The sequence below is a fragment of the Alligator mississippiensis genome, chromosome 7 (assembly GCF_030867095.1).
Source record: "Alligator mississippiensis isolate rAllMis1 chromosome 7, rAllMis1, whole genome shotgun sequence".
Taxonomy (NCBI): domain Eukaryota; kingdom Metazoa; phylum Chordata; order Crocodylia; family Alligatoridae; genus Alligator; species Alligator mississippiensis.
Window position 1 is genome coordinate 29,762,297 of NC_081830.1, and position 20,299 is coordinate 29,782,595.

General features: G+C 45.7%; 1 protein-coding gene across 7 annotated transcripts in view; it reads left to right on the top strand.

The window, feature by feature from the left end:
• The window catches only part of VPS8 (VPS8 subunit of CORVET complex), a 167,635-nt gene that overhangs the window by 63,040 nt on the left and 84,296 nt on the right, over nt 1-20,299 (top strand). For all 7 annotated transcript variants that reach the window (XM_059730747.1, XM_059730749.1, XM_059730752.1 and 4 more), the window contains 7 exons: nt 1,411-1,530; nt 2,267-2,338; nt 10,679-10,798; nt 11,675-11,731; nt 13,179-13,261; nt 15,573-15,657; nt 17,158-17,256. In XM_059730747.1, the coding sequence (XP_059586730.1) occupies nt 1,411-1,530; nt 2,267-2,338; nt 10,679-10,798; nt 11,675-11,731; nt 13,179-13,261; nt 15,573-15,657; nt 17,158-17,256 (636 nt within the window). The remainder of the gene's footprint in view (nt 1-1,410; nt 1,531-2,266; nt 2,339-10,678; nt 10,799-11,674; nt 11,732-13,178; nt 13,262-15,572; nt 15,658-17,157; nt 17,257-20,299) is intronic.

Here is a 20,299-nt window from a genome sequence, read left to right on the forward strand (position 1 = left end):
CCTGCGGGACCCCACTACCCACATCCTTCCAGGTCGATACTAACCTGTCTACTACTCTCTGGGTGTGGACCCCCCCCCCAGCCAATTTGCCACCCACCGGACCATGTAAACATATATGTCACAGCTTCTTAATTTATTTGTGAGAATGGGATGAGATACCACATCAAAGGCCTTCCTAAAATCCAAGAAAACAACATCTACCTCTACTCCTGCGTATAAGTGTTTTGTGACCTGGTCATAAAACGAAACCAGATTGGTCAGGCATGATCTACCTGCTACAAATCCATGCTGGTTGCCCTGCTGCATTATTTTCCTGCTGGACTCGCACAAATATGATCCTTAATAATCTTTTCAAGGACCTTTCCAAGGCTGGAAGTGAGACGGACTGGCCTATAATTATTCGGATCCTCCTTCCTTCCCTTCCTAAAAATAGGGAGCACATTGGCCCTTTGGTCAGGTCCCGGAGGACTGGAAGAGTGCCACAAGTGCATCTTTTGTTACAGCATCTAAGGTGCCCCAACAGTTGTAGTGGCCTCAGGACTGACTTGACTCTTATATCTATGATAATAATAATACTGGCTTGTGTAAGTATTATTACTTACAGGAAAGCCAGTGAAAGGTGGCAGGAAAGTGGTGAAGGGTGACATTTCCAGTATCCCCAAAATGCATAAATTGTTTAAAACAGTGCTTCCTCTGGGGTTAATGCAATTTTTAGCCTGTAACATATTGCTTGTGACTGGAGTTTGATAGCTTCCAGGTTCACTGCTGATTTCTGGAGAGGCTGCTTTGCATATGGTATTTCTGTGAACTCTGAAATGCCTCAGAGAGCTTACAAACCTGGTGCCTTTCAGGAGAGGCATCTGAAAAAGTGATCTGACTTTTTGCCAGAGTTGGTGAACACCTGCAGCTCCTAGTTATGGCACTGGGGCACAATGTCTCTGAAAATCAGACAGTTATGTGATGCCTAAATATGGATACAGCCTCCTGACTTCAGGCACTTGAGTGTTAAAAGGTTGGCCTTAATCAGTTTTGCTCCCTGCTTGACTTCATCAGTTTGGGGCCTACAGAGATGATCTTGGCTCATGCCAGTGAGCACCAGTAATGTAAATGTCAATAATTGGGTAAGAGCTTTGAAGAGACCCTGGGGTATTTTAAGCTGATCTGCTTTGCTTATAATGATGCTGCCTGCTCATTGAACTTATGCTGAAATTCTCCCAGACTGCGTGAGGAATGGCAGTAAATGCCAGAACATTGTGCTGTGAAATCAGACTGTACTTTAAGCTGCCTAAACAGGTAATGTCCTATTCTGTTTTAGAATGGTTTGGAGCTAACTTTTGTCAGGCATTCAAATGCTGACAATTAAGGCATAAAAGGAAATCATCATTCCTTGCCTGACTCTCTCTCTTTCAGGTCTTTGAGTTTCTTATCCGCCTCCACTCAGCCGAGGCATCCACTGATGAAGAAGTTTATCCCTATGTTCGTACACTGCTGCACTTTGACACCCGGGAGTTCCTTAACGTCCTTGCACTGGTAAGAGGCAATTCAGGCCCCATTGGGAGAGGACAAAGCCAGTATTTCTCTTGGGCTGTCACAGGGCAACTTTTTAAAGAAAGGGACACTCTAGGCAAGCTAGAAAGTATTTGGTTTGATGCAGAAACCCCTTGGTGAAGCTCTCTGGGTGACAACAGGCATCGCTAAACAAAGCAGATCAGCTTGGGTAAGAGGCGCTGTGCCACAGCTCATCTGCTTTATTGGGTGAAATTTGTGATGCCTGTTGCCCTGCATCAGGCCCCTGCCCAGTGCAGGACAACATGCAAGGTGTTCCCCTTGTCCCTATGTCCCTCACTGCCCTGCACCTCCTTGCCAGGTCCCATGCCAGCCCCAGCCTCTGCTGGTATCCACATCAGGTCCCCTGCTGCCCTGTGCTTCACACAGAGGCACAGGTCCAGTTGGGTTCTGGGCCTCCTCACTTAGAGCCAACTGGAGATTCCCTGGGCACATCTCTGTAAGCAGGGAAAGCTGGACAGGTTCTCCTGGGAGGTGAGGGACCTGATCCTGCATGGATACTCCTGGGGTGCACAGAATTGGGCCCCTCAAGTTTCCAGACAGCGGTGAGAGAAATGCTTGCACTTAGTGTCCAGTGCACCCTGGCACCCTCCCCACTTCCACACACGTGTTGGCATTTTGTTTGTGGGAATAACACTGGAGGAGAGTCTCCAGAAACCAGTACAGAATATTATGGAACACATTCTCTCCTCTTCTGTAGACTTTTGAAGATTTCAAGAATGACAAGCAAGCGGTGGAGTATCAACAGAGAATCGTGGATATCCTGCTAAAAGTGAGTGCAACCAAGCCTTGGAGGATGTCTTCACTACAAAGTTAGCATGAGTTATAACTCAGGTTTTGCCCCTGGCTGCCTTTTCACATGTGGAAAAGCCTTTAACCAGGGCTTGAGGGTGATATAAACCCAAGCCAGCAGGTGTGGCTGAGGGTATAGGCTTGGGCTCAGGTTTCACTTCAGCAGCCTGAGCTGATAGACCACTTGCTTTGCTGTGAGCATGTAGGTTAAATTAAGCACAGGGACTGTTAGTTCTCCAGTCCTGTCTCATAACTTCACCTGGGTTGTACTTTCATGTCCAACTCCTCTTTTTTGCACTGTTCTAAAGTCCTATTTGCCCACTCCATTCATGCTACACTTCCACAGTATTCACAGTAACTTGCCAGCCAACCAGTCCTCCTCTTTTGCTCCCAGAAGCTAACCACCAGCCTTCTGATAAAGCTGTGCTGTTGAATCAGCAAGACCTTTAATTTGTACCATTGTACCCCCAATGACATTTTTATCGGTGGTGGACAGGAAAGAAATAGTGAGGCAGGGCTGTCTGTCCAGGGTGCTACCAGCTGACTAGGTTAGCTGACTAGTCCCTTAATGACTTTCTTGTTAAATCTCTTGCTGCCAAGTGCTGTTTGCTCTTGCCTTCAGAACTGTCAGCTCTAATAACAAGCAGCTCCACTTGGTAGCTATTTATGTAGTTTGCTTCTCTTGACACAGCTGCAGACAGCAGCTTTGTACCAGGCCAGAGAGAGAGCCCTGCACCTTGGGGATGAATAGGTAGAGCAGCCCTATTTCATGTGCTGCTAAGAACTGTGGGATTTTCCAGCCTGGCTTGATACAGCACCACTGTGGATATGTTTACATGGGTCTGACACAGGTCAGTCTTTGCAGGGGCTGAGCAAATAAGTGCACTTGGGTGGCCTGTTTAGACATGTAAGTGTACTTAAGTGGCTAAGTGCTCTCTTATTCCACCTGGATCGAGTCCCTGAAAAATGGAGCAAAAGGTGGGTGGGCCTTCCTCCCCCTCGCGGCTGTTTCATGGCTGTGTCCCTTAGGTCAGATGTCAAAAGTACTATAAAGTAAATTCATTAATGGATTTTCAAGGACTTGAACAGGGTGGAACAGAATTGCACTTAAATGCCCAGCTGTCTGTGCTCAGTGCTGCACTTCATACCTTAGTGGCTGTCAGCTGGACACCCCTTCACCATGCCCCAGGTCCTTTCTCACAAACAGAACCTAGCTTGAGATTCGGCTGGCTGTATCAGGCTGTTTGCTCTGATACAAGCATTGTACTGATGCTGACACTGTCCCTGAGCCCCATCTCTCGGCATCTCTCACAGATGGCATCTGAACTGTCCTTAATGGGGCTTGGAGACTTAATTTTTCCAGTCTTGTTGCCATCCACGTGATGAGAGTAACCCTCTAAGAATGGCTTGGAAATCTCTCTGATGGCAAGATGAGTGGGTACTGAGCCACAGGCTGGCATCGTGCTACAGGGTGCAAACCTCTAGGCATTTCAGTGGCGAATATATTGATTTTTCTAGGGTAATTCCAAATGTGAAGCACCAGTGTCCTTTTTGCCCTGCATCTGAATTAAAGATTGCAAAGCCAGGAAGCAGGTCTTGAGGGTGAAATACATTGGCTGACTAGATCCTTCTTAATTCCTCACCTGCCAGGGGATATAGAGGGGCTTCTTGGTGAATTCCTCTCTCATGATCTGGCTTTTAACCTTATGAAGACTGCCAAGGGCAGATACAGACATAAAGGAAGTGAGGCCTCATGGTACTCCTAGCCAAAAATGACAATTGCTGCCCTCAACCCTAGCAATAGCTGCAATTCACTGGTGCTGCCCATCATGTATAAAACTTGGAGGAGTGTGAGATCCATGAGAAGAAAGAATCTGGATGAATGATGTAAGCTCAGTTAAACTGAGACGGGGCACAGGTTCATGTGTGTCCTTCATTAGACTTCAATTCTAAGCATTTAGTACAGCCTGGAAAACAGGCAGTGCAACTACTTGTTAGTGGGGCGTCTCGGCTGATAAAAGCCAGCCAAGAAGACAGAGCAGACGGTTTGAGAATCTGAGCTCTGACAGGGAATTGCTGTTCTAAATGCTAGTGTAGCTGGTATGTTTTGGGTGGAAGTCAGCCTTGCTAGTGGAAAGCCTGCCTGTCTTCAGTAATCATTTTATGTAAATTGAATGAGTAAATGACCTGAGAGATGGAGCTGTGTCAGCATTGGGGCAGAGAGATGAGAGTGAGAATAAAAGAGAGGTGGAAAATGGAGCTGGAACTGGGATGGAAGAGAATGTAAGACTATGTAGCAGGGGGGGAAGAAGGGACCCATCTAAGCCCAGCAGCAAGCAGCACAGTGTGCTGCCATTGGCTGGTATATGGAGGAGGTGGATAGCTAATCTTGCAAGGAAAGGCAGCTGGAAGAAGCAGAGCAAGTCAGGGGGCAGCTACAAAGGTCCAGAGTTCCCAGAGCTCCGGCATCCTTTGATGCTTTATTCTTCCACTAGTGAAATGGCTCGCTGAAGTGACAGGAGTAGGACCTGAACCCTACCCAGAAGTTTTGCCATTTCAGTCACAAGCCCAGGGAAGATCAGGTTTTGACGATCCATCATGCCTGAGTGTGCCTTGGTTTCACTTCCAAAATCAAGTGCTGCGTTTTCTGCTTCTGCTGTGCAGAAAAGCTGCTCTGCAGGTGACTGGAAAATGGCAGCTTTTGGAAACTGTCTCAGATACTTCCCATAACAATGAATTGTTGTTTTCTCTAACATGAGTGGGTTTGAGAGACAGTATCTAGGAGGGAGATCTTTTTCTCATAGGGGTCAGATGCTGTACACATGATGGGACAGGAATGGCCAGAACACGTATGCTAACATGCAGTATCACTTCCAAGTTAATTGCACTCTGGTCTATTTTGGAAACCCGGGCATGCTTTCATATACTTCCATTAAAAAAACAAAAAACAAATGAAAACCCCCAAAATGGACAAATTCTTCCAGTACTAACCCTGAGTGCATGGGGCAAGTCAGGAACCATACACAATATGAAGAAAATATTCTTTCTTCCCCTTTAGATAAAAGGACTCAACTCAAGATAGAACCACCTCCCTATACATCTTGGAGTAAAAGGCAGGAGATGCTGCTTCCCTGGCTTGTACTCTGAAGATTAGAAATGTCATACTCCACCAGAGAATCTAAAATCTTTATGATTTGCAAGCAAAGGGGAAGGGCTTGGCATTCATGTCCTGCTCAGAAGTGTTGTATTTTGGAAGTGGATAAGAGAGCCGGCCTTGTTCCTTCCCCCATTTTGGAAGAATAGTTCTTAGAGCTCCACAACTGACTCGCAGGGGGGCAGGAAACCTGAGATGCAGTGCTCAAATATGCACAGCAGTCAGCAAGAGAGAAGTGAGAGGACTGCTGTGATAACAATTTCTTCCCCTACTCAGCTTCCTCCTTTAACTTCACCTCTGAGGAAGAGTAGGAACTATCTGAACCTGATGCTGTCTCAGGTGCTGAGGGGTTTGGAACACAGAACAGCTTGTGAAGGTGAACTAGCAGGTGGATCAAGAGACAAAAAGTGTGTGGCAAATGTATTTGCCACATGGAAATTATTTCCCTGTGCCTTGCATGTATTTTTTTAAAGCAACAGCCAAAGGCACAACTGTTTGAAGGCAGAGAGAGAGGTACCTTCAGAAGCACAAAAAAGAACCCAACTCTTTAGAAATGCTCTAGTACTGTAGCAATTTGAGGTAGAAATTCTGAAATTTAGCATGATATGCCTTAATGTTGTGGTGAAAATCCTATATGTTTAGTGATAGGTTTGGACATGATTGGTAGCACTATAAAATAACCAGGCTTCTTAAGGCCTTTGTTCTAAAGGCATCCCACATGAGCAGAACAATAGTACGCACAATCAAAAGGCTGCTGAAAACTTAGCAAAGCCCATGTTACCTTTGGTGTGTACTGAACAAGTGTTGGGTCTTGTTTTCATTCAGTGCACATTTTATCTTTTCTGGGCAAAGAGCTATTCTGATTCTGCTTCAAATGTGGATGATCATTGAGTTATAAACACTAGTGCAATATTTACAGAGTTAGAGAAGTTTTTAAAAAGCCTGTTGACCCCTTGTTTTGCATTAAATAACTTTGAGCTAGCTGCCTCTAAAATATTCCTTAACTTTAAGTGTCAGAATTTCTACCCAAGCATTTTTTTGAAAGGTAATGCAGTGGAAGCCAGGAAGGGAATAAAAACCTTGCTAAGCGCTGTACTGATAGGCCCTAGCAAGCGCAGGTTAATATCTGCTTTACTTTGCAAGCTGTCGCTGCTGGACTCTATTAATAAATGGAGATCTGTGTTGCTGTCAGGTGCAGGCAGGCAGAAGGCAGTAAATGTGGTTTCCCTTGCTTGGGCTTTGATTGGTCTTTTTGTATGGGCAGCAAGGGAATTGGTGGCCATGTTCTGCAGGCGGTGCTCGCATCCTGTCTGCAGGTGGCAGAATTGGAGTGCAAAATCTGATGAGGTGGTGATTCAGATGAAGCAAGGATGCATGAAGCTCACATGTCTGATGACAGGGTCTAACTTGGCTTCAGCCAGCAGAAGCCATGTCCTGTGTGTTACATAACACAAGCTCTTGGCTTGAAGAACAGCTAGAATATTTTCCTCAAACCCCGAATAAATTTGAGGAAGGGGAAAAAAAAAAGATCTCTTTGTAATCTAGCATATATTTGACTAGGAAGGGATGCTTTGGAGTTAGCAGGTAACGTTGTATCCCATACCACAGCCAGCAAAACCCTTTTCTAGAAAAGGAATGCCCCAAAAAGAGGGGGTTGATATTCTTTGACCCTTACAACAAAATAAGGCTCCGTTCCTTGACAAATTCCATTACTGTCCTTTGTCTGCTCTGTACCAATGAAGGTTGCACTAGAATCTTAGAAAATGAGGGTCAGAAGGGACCTCAGGAGGTCGCATCTAGTCCAACCCCCTTCTCAAAGCAGGACCAGCTCCAGCTAGATCATCCCAGCCAACGCTTTGTCTAGTCAGGTCTTAAAGAGCTCCAAGGATGGAAAGTCCACAACCTCTCTGGGTAACCTGTTCCAGTGCTTTACTACACTCCTAGTGAGAAAGTTTGTCTTAATATCTAACCTCAGTTTCCTTTGCTGCAACTTGAACCCATTGCTCCTTGTTTTGTCATCTGGTACCACTGAGAACAGTCCAGCTTCATCTGCTTTTGAACCCCCTTTCAGGGAGTTAAAGGCTACTATCAAATCCCCCCTCACTCTTCTCTAGACTAAACAAGCCCAGTTCTCTCAGCCTCTCCTCATAAGTTATGTCCCCCAGCCCCCAAACCATTTTTGTTGCCCTCTGCTGGACTCTCTCCAATTTGCCCAGATCCTTTCTATAATGGTGGGCCCAACAGTGGACACAGGACTCCGGGTGTCACCTCACCAGTGCCAGTTAGAGGGGAGTAATCAGTTCCCTCGATCTGCTGGCAATGCTCCTACTAATGCAGCCCACTACACCATTAGCCTTCTTCGCAAGAAGGGCACACATCTCATGGGACTCATCTCAAACCCTGAATCTCTTTAAGGAGCAGGTCATGCCTGGGCAATGAGTGGGCATGCTAGGGTGAAAAGTGCCTGAGAAAATTTACAGCGTTTCTCTCATGCAGGCATCTGAGTGGTCTGAAAGCAAAGATGCTCCTCTCTAATCAGACTGGAGTGCCTCTTTGGCATCCTCAGGCAGCCCAGCACCAAACAGGTGCATGCTGCCTCTAGCATAAGTCAGTCCTGTGCAGCCTGAATGTGTTCTATTAAGAGGGTCCCTGACTCAGCACTTCATACTCCTAGTGTCTGTGTATCCTATGTTATAAGCTTACCATTGTGCATATGCTAGTCTCACAAGACTTAGTGCTGTCAAGTGCACTGCTGAGGCCTGGCTGAGATTATTTTGCTGCAAGTTCTGACTGAGAAGACGGGGGTTTGGTGATACACCTGCCTAGCACAAAGCAGTTAAGTCCCCTATTCTTATTAGGGCTATCCAAGCAAAGTGTCCCATTTCATTCCTGCCATTTATGGAGTCTCAGGCACCATTCATTGGTTGAGGCCCTTCTGGTCATATGTCCCTGTAACCCTCATATGATAGATGGTGGGCATGCTTATGCTCATTAGGTTCATACCCTGGCATACTGACTTTGCAACACCTACCTTGCTTGAGTTTAGAACCACAATTGCATGGCCATGGGCTCCAGGTTCTGGGTGACCTGCAGCTAGCCAAACAGGAAGAGCCTTTTCCTTTTGCACAGGGCCTGGGGGTAGCGGCCTCAATGGAGCAGAGCCCCCTGATCATCCTGGGGTCTTAACTTGATTCAGAATTAGCTGGGGCTTCACTGCTTCCTCTGTTTGTCCCAGGCACAGGTGAGTATAGGTGTGACCAGGCACTTAATGAATCGGCATGATTTTTTATTCATCATGCCTTCACCTATGCAAGCAGGGTCCAGAATGGCCCACTGAGGAGCCCCATTAAGCATTTGGTCACCACCACATGCTCCTGTTATCTGCCAAGGCTGGGTGGAGAGATGTGAGTAGGCATGAACTCCCTATGTACCAGCTGGAGCTCCCTCATTCAAGAAGGCCTGTCTAAATCTCTCTCTTTTTATAGGGCAAGCCTAGGGGCAGGGCCACTCCAGACAGGCCAAGAGCCACAGCTCCTATGCCTAGGCAGGTTTCCCACCATGTTCTGCTCCCATCTTGTAACTTGGGTGGCACAAGCAGGTGGCCTCTGCCCCTAGATCCTCACTGAAGGGTCATGGGGAGGGAGAGGGATTGGTCTAGCTCCCATATCTTCCTCCTTTGTCATCCAGCACAGGGCCAGGGAGGTGGAGTGGCTGGTGTGTATTGTGCTTTGACTGTTCTTAGCTGCCACACGGTCCTCTGTGGACTATTGATAGCTGGTGGCAGGTAGTCCTCAGGCTGCCCTCACTTGGGCTGCAGCAGAGAACAAGGGGCTGTAATGGGTTGTCCCTCTTCAGTTCCACTTCTTCCTCTTACTTTGGGCTGCCCTCGCTGTCTGCATAGAAAAGGTGTTTGGGGGTGGTCATCCTTTGGTTGGTGCTCTGCTTGTCAGACCCAGCAAAGGAGGAGGTGGTGGAATAACCCCTGCTTCCCTCCTCTGGGCTTCAGCAGGCACTTCTGGGGAAGCAGGGGCACCAGGGAAGTGAAAGGAGCTGCCATACTTGCTGCAGATTTATATGAGAGCTGCTTCTGTAGCTTCAGAAAAGCTGTGGGGGAAGCAGTGTCCCATTGTTGCTGTCAGAATGAGGCCAGTGTAGGTGTTGGGGAAGTGAGACACTCCCTTGCAAGTTGCAGTCAAATTCATGTTTTCCCCTTAGCACAGTCTCTGCCATTCAGAGCTGCATGTGGGGCACCTGGGCCTGATGACCCCCCCCACTAAGGAGCTAAGTGCAGATGCAAATGCTCCTCTCCACCAGGTTGCTCTTCTGGTATCCCATTCTTGGGAACGGTGGCCTGTGTTCATGGGCACAAACAATGAGATCCCACTGCTTGACCAGGCTCTGCACTGAGGTATCTCCTCCCATAAAGGCTGAGCCATGGGTGCAAATACTCCTGCTTCGCCCAGTCACAAGATACCATTGCTCAAGGCCCTTTTGGTACAGGAGTGCATGTGCAGATTGCATCCTCAGGCCCTGAAGCACACATGTGGCCTTGTTTCCCTTCAGTCAGATGCCTCTACCAAAGAGGTGATTAGAAGCAGTGTCACATCCATCACACCCCCTCAGGTAGCCCTGACTGGGTAGGCATTTCCTCTTTAAATTAGGGAAGCCACTAATTCCATGATAGACACAGAGAGATGCTCAAGCAGCTAAACCCCATCCTATTTGTCCCTTATCTCTCTGTTCCAGTCCTATGCACCTTTCTCCAGTTTTCTCTTAGATTGCTAGTCGCTCCACTTGCTGTGTGACTGGGTAATCAGGCAGCCTGGCCTTGTCACGGCTGCATTTCCAAATTGGGCAGGGAAGTGCACTGAACCAGGGGGGCCTTTTTGTTCCATCCTGCTGTCTTCTGCTTCCAAGACAAAAGCATGAATGAGCACCTACCATAGCTTGATGTCTGAGCAGTGCCTGGCTCCCCCAGCCAGGGGATCCTGTATGTGAGTGTGCTATTCTTTAAATACTTCTCAGTTCAGCCTGGTGCACAACTAGCGTTTCATGCTGCAGCATCTAGCAGTGTTCTCTGCTTTTGTCCACCTCAAGGGTGACTGCATAATGGCTAAATCATGTTGTTTCTTTCTGCTTTTTTTTTTTAATCCTCCAACTTGCCAGGTCATGGTGGAAAATTCTGACTTCACCCCATCGCAGGTTGGGTGTCTCTTTACCTTCCTTGCTCGGCAGCTCGCCAAGCCCAACAACACGTTGTTTGTGAACAGGACACTTTTTGATCAGGTAAATATTTCGCTGCGTGTGAAATGGAGGCTTCTAGAATGCAGTGCCACAAGTAAACTGCTAGCTGTGCTGTAGGTTGGCTGGATTGCACCAGCTTTTAAATGTTATAGAGGCAGTAGGAAACTGGCTGGTGGACTGGAAAAGACACGGAGTCCAGGAGCACATAGGTGCTGGATTTTTAAACGCTTTTTCCTATCTCAGCCTGCCATGATGAAGAGAAACCCATATGATTTGAAAAGAAATTGCTTTATTCTCAAGCCCCTTGAGTTGAAAAGGCAATGTGCAGTTAACATGTTTAGGTTATCTATTTCTTTATCTCTTAATTTTTTTTTTCTCCTTACCCTTGAGTCTTTCATCATTATGAAATGGTGGACTCCAACCTGTTATTTTTACAGGTATTTGTGTGCCTTAGGGTAAAGTGCAGGTATTAGGAAGGAGAGAACCGAACAGTTAATCTTGTGGTGTTGATAGCGGTCCCTTTGGCTGGATATGTATTGCACTGTAGAGCACGCAGTGTTGCCAGACTAAAAGGGCTGAGCAGATTAGTTGTGACATGCTTAAATAGACCTGTATGCACTATAATTAGTTTATGTATGTAATGAGTAAATACCTCAGTCCTGTGTTCAGTGTGCTTCTGTAAGGGGGGGCTGTAGCAATGCCTCTGCTAGGTATCTGTCTGGATGGAGTTGCTTGGGAGTAACTAATACTAGTATCAACACCTGCCAGGTAGGTGAGCGAGTGGCCTGAACTGGGGGTTGCACTGATGGGTGGTGGTTGCTGTGACTCGAGATCTAAAGAGCCTGGAAGAGAAGGAGGCTGAGCAGACACCCAGCAGGAAATAAGTCATGAGCATGATCTTTTTTTCTCCTTGCTCAGGTCCTTGAATTTCTGTGCAGTCCTGATGATGATTCCCGACACTCCGAGAGACAGCAGGTAACCACCTGTAAAGGAGCGCTTCCCTGTGGGTGAAGGGCTGACCCAAGAAGTGCCAGGAAGAGTTAAACCTGGTTGATGGAGACAGGCCTCAGGATGTGTTGAGGGCAGCATCTCAGAGTGGAAGCTGCCAGTATAGGAGCTGTTGTGGTGAAGAAGGAGATGGGAGCAGGACACAGTAGGTAGCACAGAGCAAAAGTACCTGGTGACAACTGCTGTGATGTTAGTTTCTGGTGCCTGAAACCTCCCCTCTTTACCCTGAGAGACGAAGTTGCACTGCATGCCTTTCTCTTCCCAGAAGAACCAAAGGTGTCAGGGCTTCTGCGGCATATATAACATTAATGGAGTTAGCATGGCATCTGCCTTGGTTTTGCCCCTGCCTCTTTCCCCACCCCACCCAAACACACCTTAGAGGGCTCAGGAGTTCTTCTTATTCATCACATGATTGACAATGTCAGGTAGAACGGTTTGTGGCTCATTTGCAAAGTACTTTAATTTGAAGGTGTGATGTGTTTGGCTTGACCACTCTTATGGTTTTTAAGGTCCAGACTCCCAGCAGCTCTCATCCTGGGCCTCATTTAACCTCCCTGCTACCCCCCACAAAGGCCTGTTGCATGCAGGCATGAGGCAGTGAGCATTGTGCTAAATGGGAAGGGCCCCTGGATCAGTTTTCTAGCTGAGTTGGAAGTCGATATTTATGGGAAACCTGTCAAGGGACAAGGTTAAAAACAGCTGTTCTGTTTCCTGAGCTCTGGAGCATGGTTACTGGATTTACACTGGTTTAACTTAAGTGCACTAGAAATGGATTTAAAGTGAAATGAAGCTCTGTAACTGAAGCAAATGTCCAGACAGAGGTTTTAAACGGAGGCAATTAGCTTGTTGAAGATAAACTGATGCAGCTTTTGTGAGAGAAGCAGAGGCCTGAGATCAGTTGCCTTTGATTAATTATTTTTCTGATTTTGTGTCCTGTTTAATTATGATCCCTTTTTCACTTGTTTTAGCAAGTTCTTCTCCTCCGGGGGCTTGATTCTTGTCACCTTCCTTGCAATTAACTTGCCAAGATCCAGGCTGTTTGGTTTCTTCTCCCTCTGTTGAAATTTTCACACAACTCCATCTTGAGGGCATTCCATGAAAGAGAAGGCCACCCATTCCCTTTCATCCCTTCCTATGTAGAGGAAGAGGGTGGATGGCAATAAATGCCACATCTCACACTCCTTCCCCGAGGGAGTTGTAGGAAAATGCAACCTTGAAATTGGGAGAGCATCAATAAACCAGAGAACTGAAAAAATTAAGTGGAGGAACAGCACTCCTGTTTGACTAGGCTGTGAGCTTTTTGGTGTGGAGAGAGTTGCATTGCTCTGCACGTTTGGGTGTATGTTGGATGACACTAGCTCTGTGGCTTCTAGGTGCTATCACATTGCTACTAATTGTTATTGAATACCTGCAGGTCCTGTTAGAACTGCTGCAGGCTGGGGGAATAGTACAGTTTGAAGAGAACCGTCTCATCCAAATGGCAGAAAAAGCTGAATTGTAAGCATTTAATTTTTTGTTGTTGTTTTGGGGTTTTTTTTAATGTATGAATACCCTTGTTATTTTCAGTGTCCTTTGCAGCCTTCTCCAGCTGTTCTGGTCATCAGTTTTATTCAGGCATGTTGCTCCATCTTGCAGCTGTGCTTTGACTTCCTTCCACCCCAGCATGGTTGCTTGTATTCCATGTGGTGTCAGTTTGTGTCTCTCTCAATATGCAGAACTCTTGGCAGAGGTGATATCTTTGATTAAACCAACTAAATAGTTGCAATTTTTTTTTTTATTTGCAAGTTTTGGGCTTACTCACCCTTCATCAGGCAAAGGAGAATGCACAGATTGTAACACTTTTCCCAGGTGAAAATGAAGCTTCATATTGCACAGGAGAATAAAAAGATGTTCTAGGTTCCCCTGGGTGGAAAAGTTAATTTTATGCAGATTAGGCTCAAATAAAAGTTCAAGCAGCCTGTTTACTTCTAAGTTGTCTGATGGCAAGTTGGATGCTGAATTTTTTCTTCTTTCTTTGAACTTTTATTTAAGCCTAATTTGCATAAAATGATCTTTTCCACCCAGGGGAACTTGGAGCATCTTTTTATTCTCCTGTGCAATATGAAGTTTAATTTCCACCTGGGAGAAATGTTACAATATATGCATTCTCCTTTGCCTGAGGAAGGGCAAGTGAGCCTGAAAGCTTACAAAAAAAAAAAATGTTTTTGCAACAATTTAGTTGGTCTAATAAAAGAGATCTGCATATTTCAACACGGCTAAAACCTGTATCCCAGTCTCTCTCAAGGCATTTGTCTTTTGTAATCTGCTGTGTATTCTTTCCTCTCCCCTTACTAGTACTGTCTGCAAAGGTTTGTAAACCTTTCATTTTGGAACACATCACGTGGGGCTTGATGCATTTCATTCCCAACATGAGAACTCAAATAGCCAGGCTTCACCTGGAGGTTGTGAGCCCTGTGCCAAGTGTGCTCTAACGATCTACCCTAGGAGTAACAAAGGTGACTGCAGCATGGGTGGAAGTAGAGTGCTTCATCCTGGAGGCATTCAGGAACGGATTAGCCCCCATGTTGCTGATTATGAAAATCATCTCCTTTGGTTGCTTTATCCCTCCGGAAAGTGGTGTTTCAGTCAGTAGCTCCCCCTCTAAGTCTTTGTCTCTGACACTGTGAGCTGTAGTGCCAAACTAGGAAGAGCCAGAGGGTTGGGTGACATCGCTAATCATTCAGTACTGTCTTTGAGTATCTCCCAGAAGGAATCGCCCACACCTCTGTCAGCCTTCATGAGACCTGCAGATGCATCAGTAATGCCATGTGGGTTATAGTGGCTGAGATCTCTGAGTATCTGCTTGGGTGCTTCACCTTCCTCCCTGGCCAGGGAGAGAGCAACCAGCTGGCACCAGCAGAACATTGCTTCTACCATGTCCTGATCTAGTTGTTGATTGGGGGCAGCTGTCAGGCTGATGGCTTGATTGCTTGCTTAAGTTTTGTCACTATTTTTTTTTTTTAATCTTCTCTCTTCCTAACTAAAAAACCCAACATGTTAAACACTCAAGGCTGGTCAACAGTTATATACCAGAACGCATCGCAGTCCTCAGAGCCAATGTGTCAGTGGCTTAGCCTAGAGCTGAGTGTATGTCAGAAATAAAAAACTGCTTGCCCTTTCCGTGTTGCCTGTTTATCCTATTGGAAGACTTCATGGGATAGTTGAGGTGCAGAAGGCAGCCAGAGCACGGTGTTTCCATAGTGGGGATGGCTGACAGATTTCATTCTGGGGAGCATGTCACTGGCTAAATGGAAGGAAGAAACTCAGACTGGATAGTTGTACTGGCTCCTGGTGGTAATCTGTGACAAAGGTTAGAAAGTCATCCTGAAAGAATCAATGAGATGCTCCGACAGAAGAGCTCTAAGAGAACTGTTAACTAGATGGTCACAAACCTGTCAGCAGCAGCAGAATAGAAGCAAAAGGCAGGGGAGCATCCCTGTAAAGCTGCTGTTTCCTTGTGTGCTTGCATGTCGTCCCCCCAACTTGTTCTGTAGCCAAGAAGGATATGGCTTTAATTCGGTCACAAACCATGGAGGGAACAAGCAGGTTTTCTGGTGGCAGCCTTACTACTTGCCAAGAAACTGGGAAAATATTCCTCCAGGAGTCGTTAGACTGATTGAGTCATCTGTAAACAAAGTTAGGCTTCTAATGCCATGCCAAAAACTTCTGCTGTTTGGGCTGCATAGTCTTGTCTTACTGTCAAATGAAAATTGAAGAGCAGAGCTGTTCTGATGTGGGACATGTATCTTTCTTTCTTTTTTTATTTCAGCTACCAAATTTGTGAGTTTATGTATGAACGGGAGCATCACTATGACCGAATCATTGATTGTTACCTGCGTGATCCAGTGAGAAAGGTGGGTTCAGAGCAGAAGGTTTAACCTTTCTTCACTCAAGAACAACAGGGTTTTTGGGGATTTTTTTCCCCTTCCCTCTCACCACATTCACCATGTACACAATTCCTATCTGTGCTTTTGAGAGCAGACAACACTTCACCCCCCTCTGTCACACTTCTCTGTTTTAAAACTTTTTCATCCTAGTTGATTCTTTTTTGGGGGGTTGACTGAACAATCACTACTGTAGTCATAGCCTGAATTAAGGTCCACACAGCTCCCTGCCTTCATCTGTAACTTGAACAGCAGAACATAAATCTGAGGTTGGGCTTCCTCCCAAGCCTGCCTTGTTTTTGGAATTCCTCACCATGTTTCTTTTGTGTCTCTGACCCTATTATCCTCCTTACCAGAGGCTTTCAAATCCCCTTGTGTTTTTTTTTGGCTGGGGTATAAATTCTTGCTGCTAGGTAAGCAGCAATACCTCTGATTTTTCAGAGGTGAGGCTTTTTTATGATACCATTTTATTGGGCCAACTGTGTAGGTGGGAGAGTTGTTAGGCAGGCTTTTGGGCATTGAGTGCCCTTCTTGAAGGCTGGTACAACAACACTCCAAATGTGGTTTGTTTGTTGTTTTTTTTTTTTTGTTTGTTTTTTTATGCAGTGCTCCCTGCCCTAATGACAGAAGGACAAGGCAGAGGAGCCCTGCATCTCCCCCTCCCCCCATCTTGGGGTTTCATAGCTGATCTCGCTACACTCCTAAGGCCAGGAGGTTGAAAGTTATGAGAGTGAGAGAGAAAAGTGGAAGAATTAAGAGGAGTTGGTAACAGAGATGTAACCAACAGAAGGGCAGGATGATGTGTGGAAGCGAAGGAGATGGGGTGAACTGCTGAGACCAGTGCTGGAGAGAATGTGAACACTAATAGGGAATGGGGGGCCAGAGTGGAAGAGCTTGTAGAGGACTTGCCTTCCCTCCATAGTGCTGCTGTCTTCCCTCCTCTCCTCTGTTCTCTTGACTCCAGGGATCAAGCTCTGTCCTTGCCGTGCAGGAGTAGGGAAAGAGATGATAACTTCAAAAATGGCAGGAGTCCAAGCCCATCTTTTTGCCAGATCTCATCCTGTCTCTCTTGCTGCCAGTTCTGCTACTCTTAATTTTCCTTTAGAAGCTGTCTAGGTCCATATGATAACTGTTGCTGGTGATGTTCTCACTTGTATTCATTGACTCAGGTACTGAAAAGGGCTAGCCTTAGGGCTGCTTTTGATATATGCTCCTCCTAATGTTGTTAGTCGGGCTGTTTAAAAAGAACAGCCAAGGAGTCTGACCTTATCTTCATGTCTAACAACTAAGAAAAAGGAATAAAAATCCAGTTGCCTGTTCTTGAAATACAGTTCACTGGTAGACTGAAAATGATTGTGTTCAAATAAACCAGAGCTTGCAAGCTGTCTCCTGTTCTTCTGAGAAGTTAATTGCCAATTGCTGGGACAAGAACCTGTGATACCTTTTTGTCAATTTTTTTATGCCTTTCAGGAAGACGTTTTCAACTACATCCACAATATTTTGTCCATTCCTGGATACAGTGCAGAGGAGAAGCATTCAGTGTGGCAGAAAGCTCTGGAACATATGGAGGTACAGAATATGCTGAATTGATGGCATTTCCAAATTTCAGCACCTCATGCTGTTTTGGAGGAGAGAGCACGTCCATTTCTGAAATGGCATAGCTGTTTGGTAGGAGAGGAGTAGCATTGCAAAGGGGGAGTTTTCAGTTGCTGTATATTTTACTATACTGTGTATGTATATATATCTTCAGTACATATGGGCCAAATACTGCTCCACTGATTAGGTGCAGAAATGGACTTAGCCACTGTGGTACCATCCTACTGTACCCTGCTAGAGTCCAGGGAAAACTCAGTGCAAAAGAAGGGTGAGTTGTCCATATGTTTGCTACTTTTTGTGAGTTAACACATCTACTTTGGTAATCTTAAGGCTAAGATGACTAAGTAAATGGCTTTTCATGCACTCAAGAAGGGTGGAGTGGGATCACACTTAGATGCTGAATAGGGTCTGGCCCATAGTGCTTATCTACTGTGCTATACATCCAAGCCTGCAAAGACATACCACTGTCATGCTCCCTACATGTGGTCTGTGTGGTTCTCTGCAGACAGCATTTCAACAGCATAGAGAGCATATGCAAAGACCTCTTATAGAAAGAAAGACCACACTCAAGCTCATTTTCATGAAAACTGCTGGGTTTATTGCTCACAAAGCACAGCACAAACATGCCCAGGTCATCAGGGTGTTCTTGTACTGTCTGCCCGTGGCAGCGGTGTGTCATAAATCTGTATGCCCCATCAAGCCAGTACAAGGTTCAGATTTTTCCAGCTTCCCCTTCTATATAGACCAACCCACATTACTAAGCAAAACAACTTGATTAGGAGCTGTGCATTTAGGAAAAAACATGTTTTGAAGAAGCTGCCTATTACATTCCTCTAGTATCTTGGATCATCCTGTACCTGTCATGCATCCTGATCTGTGTTCCTGTTCTTTCTTCATTATACAAGTATTTCACGGTTCTTGCTTGAGACATTTGACTTAAGCTGCCTTCCTGGCAGCAGTACACATCTTGTATCATTCTCTGTTATCTTGTACCAGTCTCTTACATGTATATTCCAGTCTAAGCTTGTGTAAGGAGCTCTAGTGAGACCTACTCTGGTCAGTGCCTAGCAAAGCCTTTCTGTGAGTAACATGTGCACTAATCAATGCTTGTTATAAATACTGCTCCAGCACAATGAATCAATACCTTATGTTGGAGATGCCTTCATTCTTTGTTAAGTATGGGGGTGGGGAACATTTAGATTAACTTCTAGAGCTGTGACAACGTGCCCTGCTCTTGGTGCTCACTTGGCACCGATCTCTTGTATGTCATTTGGCAATGAAGGGTCAACACTATCTTTTCTCGCCCCATTGTATTAATATCCCTGGAGGCCCTAGCTGAGGTGTTCCACCTGTCAAGGTTATGATGCCATTAGGGGACCTCATAGGTATTTGGACTGTTGTGAGTCTGCCCTTGTCTCAGGGGTGTGCTCCCTCTTGAACTCACTGATGAAAATGCCCTCCATTTTTGGGAGCAGTTACTTCAGTGAAGAGAGCAGGAGACATCTAAACTAATGATACCCTCCCTGTACTATGTTTTACCTGGGTAATGTATCCGAATGCATTCCAAATTCCTGCCAGCAGTTTCTTCCAAACTATATTTACTGATGTTATAATTATGAAGCTGAAAAACTGTTCTCTCTTGGTCCATTATTTTCACAATTGCTATCTGGTAGGTTTATAAAATCTTCCTTTTAAACTAAGTAAAGCATTTATCTTCCATAAGAATCATGTATCAAATTTCAGTTTACAATGGCCTTTTTCAGGTTTGTTTTTTTTTAGTTTTATTTAGGAAGACAGAAAATTAACTTAAATTACACTGTTTGAGACTTGAGATGTGACTTCTGGTGACTTTTTTAAAATTCTGGTCTGTATTGGACTGATTTATCCAGAAGACAAAGCACAGACAGATTAAGAAGTTTTGCCAAATTTCTGACCAAATGTACACCAGTTTGGTTAAAATATGCCTTATATTATGCATTAGGAGTGGAACGTTACAGTGCACATGCTGTGCCAACACTATGAATGTACGTACCTTATTTAGCACACTTTGGGGTCCTGGGTGCCATATTTGTATGTGGATAACTTTTATGAATATAAATGATGGTAGGAACTTAGGCATGGGCTGCATTAGAAAATGTTGTTGGCATAAGGGTGTGAAAAGATCACTGTCAGTAGCTGATGAAGCTCTGTCAGAAAAACCTTGGCTGGACACAGCTATGCTTACAGAAGAGAGCTTTTATTAGCATTGTTTTATATCACCTGGGTGGCATCTCACAAAGCACAACAAGAAATTGTTTAGGACAACAAGAAATTGTTTTTTAGATATATTGGGAGTAAAAGGAAGGCCCAGGGAGGAATAGGACCGCTGCTAAATGGGCAGAAACAATTGGTGACAGATAGGGGGGACAAGGCTGAACTCCTCAACAAGTTCTTTGCCTCAGTGTTCCTAAGCGAGGGGCACGACAAGTCTCTCACTGGGGTTGTAGAGAGGCAGCAGCAAGGCGCCAGACTTCCATGCGTAGATCCTGAGGTGGCGCAGACTCACTTGGAAGAACTGGATGCCTTTAAGTCGGCAGGCCCGGATGGGCTCCATCCGAGGGTGCTGAAGGCACTGGCCGACATCATTGCAGAGCCACTGGCGGGAATATTCGAATGCTCGTGGCGCACGGGCCAAGTCCCGGAGGACTGGAAAAGGGCTAACGTGGTCCCCATTTTCAAAAAGGGGAGGAAGGAGGACCCGGGCAACTATAGGCCGGTCAGTCTCACCTCCATCCTTGGTAAAGTATTTGAAAAAATTATCAAGGCTCACATTTGTGAGAGCCCGGCAGGGCAAATTATGCTGAGGGGAAACCAGCATGGGTTTGTGGCGGGCAGATTGTGCCTGACCAACCTAGTCTCTTTCTATGACCAGGTTACGAAACGCCTGGACACAGGAGGAGGGGTGGATGTCGTATACTTAGACTTCAGGAAGGCCTTCGATACGGTATCCCACCCCACACTGGTGAACAAGTTAAGA